At 56.5% G+C, this 9,098-nt stretch overlaps 3 protein-coding genes across 3 annotated transcripts in view; 2 read left to right on the top strand and 1 right to left on the bottom strand.

Moving 5' to 3' along the window:
* Positions 1-16: 16 nt before the first annotated feature.
* On the bottom strand, positions 17-2,964 carry GUITHDRAFT_119339 (hypothetical protein; the record flags this gene model as incomplete). Its single annotated transcript, XM_005821426.1, has 13 exons — positions 17-80; positions 180-342; positions 545-620; positions 816-917; positions 1,207-1,287; positions 1,411-1,471; positions 1,701-1,765; positions 1,838-1,918; positions 2,088-2,197; positions 2,294-2,345; positions 2,510-2,572; positions 2,699-2,740; positions 2,905-2,964. 13 exons carry the CDS (start codon positions 2,962-2,964, stop codon positions 17-19), a joined length of 1,020 nt encoding a protein of 339 aa, XP_005821483.1.
* Positions 2,965-4,497: 1,533 nt separating this feature from the next.
* Positions 4,498-4,869, top strand: GUITHDRAFT_147198 (hypothetical protein; the record flags this gene model as incomplete). Its single annotated transcript, XM_005821427.1, has 1 exon — positions 4,498-4,869. The coding sequence occupies one exon, from the start codon at positions 4,498-4,500 to the stop codon at positions 4,867-4,869; it is 372 nt and encodes a 123-aa protein (XP_005821484.1).
* A 2,900-nt stretch (positions 4,870-7,769) lies between these two features.
* The window catches only part of GUITHDRAFT_61689 (hypothetical protein), a gene marked incomplete at both ends in the record, with an annotated part of 2,647 nt that continues 1,318 nt past the window's right edge, over positions 7,770-9,098 (top strand). Inside the window, 3 exons of the mRNA XM_005821428.1 lie at positions 7,770-7,814; positions 8,041-8,088; positions 8,297-9,049. Coding sequence (XP_005821485.1) covers positions 7,770-7,814; positions 8,041-8,088; positions 8,297-9,049 — 846 coding nt within the window. The remainder of the gene's footprint in view (positions 7,815-8,040; positions 8,089-8,296; positions 9,050-9,098) is intronic.

The raw sequence follows: 9,098 nt of genomic DNA on the forward strand, positions 1-9,098 counted from the left end.
TCAAGCCCGTTGAGCTTCACGAGCTTATTTCTGTTGCCATCGTTGTTGTAGAGAACATGGCGGAGAGCGCCGACGGCACTCTGAAAGGAAGGGGTGAGGGGAGGAGAGGAGCGATGTAGGAGCATGAGCATGAGCACGAGCACGAGCACGAGTACGAGCACGAGCACGAGCACGAGCACATGGTGTAGGGGGATGGTTCGACCTCGAGGACGGCCTCGTTGCTGGTAGTGTCACAGAGGAGGAGGAGGGCTTGCAGTCCTCCCGTGTCAGCCACTCGGATGCGATTGAGATCATTGTAGTAGGCCAGGTTGCCGAGAGCGGCAGCAGCGCTCTCAAGCACAGCTGCATTGAGCATGAGGAGAGAGGAGAGAGGAAGAGACGGATAGAGGGGAGAGGAGGAGCAGGAGCAGAAGCATCACAGCAAGAGGGGGGGGCAGAGGGAGAAGATGGAGCAGGTGGACGAGCAGGAGCAGGAGCAGGAGCAGGAGCAGGAGCAGGAGCAGGAGCAGGAGCAGGAGCTCCCATGGGCATGAGGAGGAGCAACCTTCGTTCTTCGAGTGTACGCAGAGCCAGACAAGAGGTTCGATGCCAGTGAGTTGAGCTATTCTCTTCCTGTTTGCCTGCGGCAAACTTACCACCCTGTCGCTCCTGATTCTTCACTTTTGTCTTGCTCCCCCCCCCAACTCTCCCCCCTTCCTCCCCCAAAAAACCTCTCCTCCTCCTCTTCGACGTCCTCTCCATCCTTCCTCCCCTCCTCCTCCTCCCCCTCGTCCCCCTCCTTCTTGTCCTCCTCCTTCTCCTCCTCCTCTCCCTACCTCGTTGTACGCAAGGTTTGCTATCGCCGCTGCTGAGCTCTCCAGCACCGCGTCGTTGACGGAGCTCGCGCACAAGCGGATTAAAGGCTCTAAGCCTCCGACCTGCGAGCGAGGGGAGGAAGAGAAGGTTAGGGCGGAAGAAGGGGGGGGGGACAGGCGGGAAGGCAAGAAGGGAGGACGAGGACGAGGACGAGGACGAGGACGAGGACGAGCAGCAGCACGATGACCATGACTAAGATCAGGACTAAGACTAAGACCATGACGAGGACAGACTAGGACGAGGGACTAGGACGAGGACGAGGACGAGGACGAGGACGAGGACGAGGACGAGGACGAGGACGAGGACGAGGACGAGCAGCAGCATTATGCTCTTGAGACATCGCAGACTTACTTTGGCAATAACGACTCGATTCTCGTCATCGTCCGCCAGGTTGCCCAGGGCAGCGGCGGCGCAAGCGAGCACAGCATCGGCCTGCAAGGGGAAGAGGAAGAGAGAAAGTCAGGAGAGGGATGAGGAGAAGATAGGGGAGGAGGAGGAGGACGACGACGAGGACGACGAGGACGACGAGGACGAGGACGAGGACGAGGACGAGACCTGAGAAGTGTTGCAAAGGTTGCAGAGAGCTTCCAGCCCACCACAGGAGGCGACTCGTTCTCTGGATGCACAAGAGTCATACATCATGCGATGAAAATTTCGCTCCTCGCCCCTTTGACCCAGCATCCTCCTCCTCCTCCTCCTCCTCCTCCTCCTCTTCTACATCCTCCTCCTTCTCCTCCTCCTACTCCTCCTACTCCTCCTACTCCTCATTCTCATCAATTGCAAACTCTCCTTTATCCCCATTGACCTCCTCCTCCCTCTCATACATCCGCCCCCTCCACCTCCACCTGCATCTCGTCTCGTCCGCCAAGTTCGCAATCGCTGCCGCTGCATTCTCTTGTATCGATACATCCTGAGAAGGAAGCCCGTCACCTCAGCCCCTCTCTCTCCCTCCTCACCTCAGCCCCTCTCTCTCCCTCCTCACCTTGTCTTGCTTGCACAGACTCACCAGCTCCTCCACGCCGCCATGCTCGAGGATCTGCAGCCTCTCCTCGGACCCGCACGCCTGCGAGTTGGAAATCATGAATCACTCTAGCATACCCTGCGCGACACGAACAGCAGGAGGGAGCACGACAAGGTGGCGCTAGAGCAGGAGAAGCAGGAGCGAGGATAGCACCAGCACCAGCACCAGCACCAGCACCAGCAGCATGCATCAAGTGTTGTTGATCCTTCACCAGGTTTCTCAGTGCTCCTGCAATCGCTGCGAGAGGGCCATCTCCCACGGGTGACCGAAGTGCGCGGACGAGTTCCTGAATGGCACCATGCTCCGCCACAACTTGCCGCCCTGCACACATTTGTGAGCACAGCTAGCAGCAGCAGAGGCAGCAGAGGCAGGAGCAGGGGAAGGAGCAGGGCAGCAAGCAACAAGCATAGTACTTACCGCTCTCAGAGAGAGAGAGGTTTGAGAGCGCGATGGCAGCTCCTTCCAGAACCTTCAAAGCGCAGCGTCACACGGCGTGATGGTGAGGGTCAGAACGATATTGGAGGAGAGGGAGGAGGAGAGAAGGAGGAGAGGGATGGGATAAGAGGAGACATGTGACTGTTGGACGTGCCCTCACAACAAACATGAACATGAGGGCATGCGAGGAGAACTCACAGCATCGTCAAGAGCCTTGCGGACCAGGTTGACAAGAAACTCAACCCCTCCTAACTGAACAACCTGCGGGGTGAAGGAAAGTGAGCCACCCAGTCGTGCAAGGAAGTCAGGGACGCAAGGGAGGGGGCAAGGATAGCGTCAAGAGATGTAAGATCCAGGAGGAGTAGGAGCGAAGAGGCTTCAACTCACTCTGCTCTTGTTTGCCTCGCTCTGCAACGACAAGTCCCCGATCTAGTAAGAAGGTGTAAGCCGAATGTTTGAACCGACTGGTACCCCATCCCCCTCACCTCTCCCCCATCGTTCCTCCTGCCCTCTCTCACTTCTCATCTCTCCTCTCTCACCCTTCCTCCTCATCTCCTCCTCTGTCTCTCTCTCTTCTTCTCTCCTCCTCTCACCCTTCGCGCGAAGTTCGCCATGCTGGCGTCGACCTCCGCGCCCATCACTGAAGGGTTCATGATGACGCCCTCCCTTTCACCCTCCTCCCCGCGCTGACTCGGGTGACCCGGGACTCGGGCCCGGGCCGGAGCCACTGTGGAGTACAGTCCGACGGTCGGGGGGGCGGGCGCGGCCGTCCGCCGGGCCCTGCGCCGCCGGCCCTGAAAGCCGCTAAGTCCGGACATCTTGCAACCGCCAGGGCTCACCGCCGGGGGCGGCCGGCGCGCCGGCCCGGGCGACGGCCCGGCGGCCCGGCCCGTTTTCTCCGAAGTTCCGAAGTTCTCGCCGGGTCGACTCCTGAGTGTCAGGGTCAAGCCTCCTCGACTCTCAGGGCCTGATTGTCCTCGTACTGATCTTTAATTTCTTTTACTCAAAGTTAAGTTTCACTGTACGGTACTGATGCTGATTGTTTACTTAACTTTGGCCGAGTAAAGAAGAACTAAACTTTAAATTGAACAGTGCCAAGAACTGACGGGAAAAAGATGGTTGCTGGCGCTGATTGTTCTCGTACTGATCTTTAACTTAACTTTGAGTAAAGGCCGCCGGAAGGGGAAGGGATCACTGACCTCACCCTACCCTGCACCAGTACCGGTCACCGGCGGGGGTAGTAGGGTTCATTGCTGATCAGCAATATAATAGGGGTTTTACAGCAAATTAGATATGACCCGAGATACAGATGCCACCCACCTGCTCAAATCGCTATGAAAAGCACGGGTGGTTTCTCCGTTTCGAGAGCTCCGAGTCAAACCAATCCTCGAAACGGTGCGATACGCCAAGAGGCCTCGGCTGGATCCCTTCTCAGTCGAATCTTTGTCTCCCCGTCTCGTTTCGTCCTCTCCTGCCTGCTGCTGCTTCTCCCCTTCAAGCACAGACAGGTCAGCCCATGACATCCAGACAACCTTCAATCTCTGCATTGGCAGAGGCTCCTGGCGGTAGCGTCTTCACCTCGCACAGTCAAATGCTCCGTTCGCGATCTGGCGATTGTTGTGATTTTTTTCCACCTCTTCTATTTCCACCTTCGCACTTGTTGACCTCCTCTCAAAATCCGAATCGTAATCGTGTCATGCACGCTTGCCTGCGATGCAAGCTCAACAAGATCAAGTGCGACGACAGCCGCCCCTGCACGCGCTGCCTGCGGCAAGGCTGCGGACAAGCATGCATGGCGTACAGCGTGCAGAGGCCCTTGCAAGGGCTTTCAATGACGGGGGCGAGGAGCAGCGCAAGCGGTCTGCAGGAGACGGCTGGCCCAGCGATGAAGCGACGGTCGTGCGAGGGGTGCCGGCAGAAGAAGGTCCGGTGCAGCATGGAGAGGCCCTGCTCGAGGTGCGGGGGGAACTGGTCCAGGCGTGCAGAGACTGCCTGGCGAGCGTTGCACTACGCTGGGGGCGTGGGAGGAGGCGGTGGTGCCTGTGCGGATGTGCCGGGAGCAGGTGGAGGCGTGGAGGGACTCGTGCAGGCAGCCGAAGCACCGGAGGAAGCATGTGGTGCGGGCGTGCGAGGCTTGTCGTAGGTCCAAGGTAGGGTGCGACGAAGGCCGGCCGTGCTTGCGGTGCATGGGATCAGGGCGGGGATGCAGGGACAGCCTGGCAGGAGAGGCTGGTAAGGTAGACGGAGAGCGAGAGGAATCGGACGAGGGTGTGCAGGTAGGAGACGGGGGAGCGCTGCTTGGGGGAGACAGGTACTGGACGATAGGAGAGGATGAGGGTGCGGGGAGCTGGGAGGGGCTGGAGCTGGAGGACGGGAGGGAGCATTGGGAGGTAGGATCCGATCTCGAGATACTCCTAACGGAGAAGGAAGGAGGGGAGGAGGCAGCAATGTCGATCGTGGTGGGGCAGCAGGGAGATCAGGGGGATCAGCAGCAGGAGGAGGTGGTGGAGGAGATGGTGGAGACGCTCTGGTGTCTACAAGTGGGTACTGCTCTGTAATCTTGCTGTAAATTTTCTTTTTTTGTTTACTTTCATTGAAGCATCTTCAAATGAGGCTGTTTCATCAACTTTCAGGCCAGCGTTCGACTGATTTCAAGCAGTGTATTCCTCAAGCTTTCCTCCTCAGGCTAGACCCAACTATCAATGCGAGATATCGCGTCTTTTTCTGTGACCAGACAACATGTCTACACACAATTGCACTTGACCCTGCTGCTCTTTGTCTCTCAGTCACAGGAGTTACTCCTTTCGAAGCCGGGCGGGGTGGGAGTTGGGGCTGTTGTCAAAAGCTTTCTTCCTGAAAGCTTGCGAATCGCTCTCAACAAAGTGGTCGACTGTCACACGTGCTGTCAGACAATAACTGTTAGCCTTGTAAGGACTCGGATCAGAGTTTGGGTGCTCTCCCAGGTTGTCAAAGAGCAGTTATGCTTGAAACCGATTATAACTGCCTCAACCGACGCGGCTTATATACTCCGATAGAACTTAAAACCAAGTTTGAGTAAAGTGATCATCCGATGATGTCAGATGCCACGTGATCGTGATATCTTGGACCTGGATACAGCCGACGGTCGGGCCCTACCCCGTCAAACGATAGCAAAAAAGGGGGTAAGAAAAATATCACGTGTGTCCAATATCGGATAGAGCCGAGGGCATTGCTACAAAAGCATCCTTTCAAACCGTTGCTTGCGTCAATGCTCCATGCTCTTCTCCGCCTACTCTCCCCCGTTTCCTCCTTTCTCCCTCTCTTGCCACCCTGCTGCTCAGCTTGTCCCGTCTGAAATGCCTGCCATCCGTCCTCGCAAGCGAAGAGCCTTCGCCGCTTGCCTGCGATGCAAGCTCAACAAGATCAAGTGCGACGACAGCCGCCCCTGCACGCGCTGCCTGCGGCAAGGCTGCGGACAAGCATGCATGGCGTACAGCGTGCAGAGGCCCTTGCAAGGGCTTTCAATGACGGGGGCGAGGAGCAGCGCAAGCGGTCTGCAGGAGACGGCTGGCCCAGCGATGAAGCGACGGTCGTGCGAGGGGTGCCGGCAGAAGAAGGTCCGGTGCAGCATGGAGAGGCCCTGCTCGAGGTGCGGGGGGAACCTGGTCCAGGCGTGCAGAGACTGCCTGGCGAGCGTTGCACCTACGCTGGGGGCGTGGGAGGAGGCGGTGGTGCCTGTGCGGATGTGCCGGGAGCAGGTGGAGGCGTGGAGGGACTCGTGCAGGCGGCCGAAGCACCGGAGGAAGCATGTGGTGCGGGCGTGCGAGGCTTGTCGTAGGTCCAAGGTAGGGTGCGACGAAGGCCGGCCGTGCTTGCGGTGCATGGGATCAGGGCGGGGATGCAGGGACAGCCTGGTAGGAGAGGCTGGTAAGGTAGACGGAGAGCGAGAGGAATCGGACGAGGGTGTGCAGGTAGGAGACGGGGGAGCGCTGCTTGGGGGAGACAGGTACTGGACGATAGGAGAGGATGAGGGTGCGGGGAGCTGGGAGGGGCTGGAGGAGTCTTTTGGAGAGTCAATTGATGGGCTGCTGCTGACTCGGAGGAAGCAAGGAAGGTACGGTCGGAAGCAGGGAAGTGGATCTGGGAGGACGGGGGCATTTTTTTTTGCTTGGAAGGGAGAGAAGCTGTTTGATATGACTTGTTTAGATCTTCGAAGGAAGCTTCGATTGATCTTGATTTTCCGCTAGCTTTTGAATAAAGTTTTCTATTCATTGTCATTGAAGTTGTCAGGAGAGTCACGGCAAGGAGGCTTGACGGCCGGGGCCGGCTGACTCACGGCACTGTCGCACAGCCCAAACGGCGAGAAGAGAAAAGACAGCGAGAACCAAACCCAAGCCTGCCGCAGTGCCGACTGCTGTCAGTTAATGTCGGCCCTGATCTGGGCTGGCAGGCCCGCAGCCGCGGCCGGCCCGCCGGCCCGCCGGCCCGGGCCCGGCCCGGGGGCCCTTCTGAATTTATAAGTGGATTTTTATCATAAAACTTGCTGTTAGTTAGAGATAGTTTTACAATGTTAGTACCCCAAGTATGTATTGCTCTACATCACTTATATTATTTTAAAGTTTTAAAGGGATAAAGTGGTACATCAACACTTATTAAGACTTTTGGCGGCCCGGTAGCGGTAGGGAGGAATCAGCAAAGATTTTCTAGGCATTTTAAATATTAACAGTACCTTTTGTTGATGACTAACGTCAATCGTGGTACAAGCATCTAACCTACATCCTCCAAAACGGTGCTTTTAAACTTAAAAGGGTGTTTTAGATAATTCGGTGGCCGCAGGGCGGAAAATGCAGGGGAGGAAGGAGAAGGAAAGGGAGGCAGGAGAGGCGAGGAGGAGGAATGGTTCAGAGAAGAGGGATGTTTTTCAAGGGAGAAAGCTGGCTCAAGAGCATTACGATGAGGCTTCGCTCCTTTGTGTTGTTTTTAAGGTGTTGAAGGAAGAAGGAGGTATTGGCCAAGTAGAGCAAAGTGCTGCGAAGACTGAAATGCTGGATATGAAAGCAGATATGAAGTAAAAAGGATAGTGAGAGCTTTTATCAGATAGATTGTAGTTCGACGGTCGTGCATCTCAGCGTTCCTATGCCGTGTAAGAAAGCTCTCCAAACGAAATGGCTTCCGTTGGTGCTGGTGCGAAGAGTTATTCTACTGATTTGAACAAATTTCTTGTGCCGGATTCTTGTCGACTTGCTGGCACGAGGATGCCATGATGAAAATGCATGCTGACAAGGCATGACAGATGGAGCACAACAGCATCTGAAAAGTTTTCTGGAGGCATGACAGCAGGATCGTAAAAAAGTGTTGGAGGGTGAGAAAGATGATTTGATCGCTATTTGAAGACAACTGCCACAATGCCGGAGCAAAGCGCACACGCACAACAAAATGCCCGAGCTGAGCCAGATCAGGCGGGGGAGATGGCGATTGCATCAAGATCATACACTTCAATGACGTTTATGAGATTGAACCCAAGGTTCTTTTTGCCAGTCGTTGTTGTTGTTGTGTCGAGTTGCATGCTTTCTCTCACTCTATCACTCTCCTTTTCCTTCCTTCTCTCCTCTTTCCTCCTTCCTGCCTTTCTCGTTTCTTCTCTCCCCTGCCTAACCCCCGCCCTCGCCGTTACTTATTCCTTTGTTGTTCCTGCTACCCTGCCATTCTCTTTACTTCATATGTTGATCCGAAGCTGAACGTCTTTGCAGGCAAGAGATCCTGTGGGAGGAGTTGCAAGATTCATCAATCGCATCAGAGTGAGCTATCCTATCCTTCCCCAGCATCACCACAACCTCTTCCTCCTCCCCCTCCTCCTCTTTCTTCACCACGCCCTGGTCCTGTCCGTCGTCCTCTTTCTCATTCTCGTCTCCCTTCATCCCATCCTCTCAACTCGCTTCCTCCGTCATGCTGTTCGCCTCCTCATCACCGTCCTCTTCCCCACCTCCTTCCCTCACCCTCCTACAGAACCGTCTAACTGAACTGCTGCAGTCCTACCCCGACAGTCTCGTGCTCTTCAGTGGCGACGCCCTGGCCCCGTCGCTAATGAGCACCATTACTAAGGGAGAGCACATGGTCAAGTTCCTCAACATGATGAACATCCGCGTCGCCTGCATCGGGAACCATGAGTTCGACTTCGGGGTAGAGCATCTCACCAGGAGCTGCATTGACGAGACCAACTTTCCCTGGCTCATCTCCAACGCCTGGGACGCGAGGACGGGGGAGAGGCTGGCGGGAGGGAAGGAGACGGCGATGGTCGAGCATGGAGGATGGAGGATCGGAGTGATGGGGCTGATTGAGGAGGAATGGCTGGCGACGCTGGCGACGCTGGATCAGGACGAGGTGATCTACAGGGACTATGTGGAGGTCGGGAGGGAGCTGGAGCAGAAGCTGAGGAGGGAGGGAGCTGACGTCGTCATCGCCCTGACTCACATGAGGAGGCCCAACGACAGGAGGCTGGCGGCAGAGGTGCCGGAGCTGGACTTGATCCTTGGAGGACACGATCACGAGGTGGTGAGAGAGGAGGTGGGAGGAGTGGAGATCATCAAGTCGGGGACGGACTTCAGATACTTCTCAAGGATAGAGATGAGGGGCATCGGGGAGGGGAAGCCGAAGATCGAGTGCGTGGTGGAGGAGGTGAAGGAGGAGGACGAGAGCGACGAGGAGGCGAGCAAGTTGGTGGAGATGTACAAAGAGGAGCTCGCCAAGTCGATGGACAAGGTGAGAGGAAGAGGGGAGGTGGGGTTGGGGGTGGTGGTGGTTGGGGGGG

Source organism: Guillardia theta, assembly GCF_000315625.1.
Source record: "Guillardia theta CCMP2712 unplaced genomic scaffold GUITHscaffold_144, whole genome shotgun sequence".
In the NCBI taxonomy this organism is placed as follows: domain Eukaryota; class Cryptophyceae; order Pyrenomonadales; family Geminigeraceae; genus Guillardia; species Guillardia theta.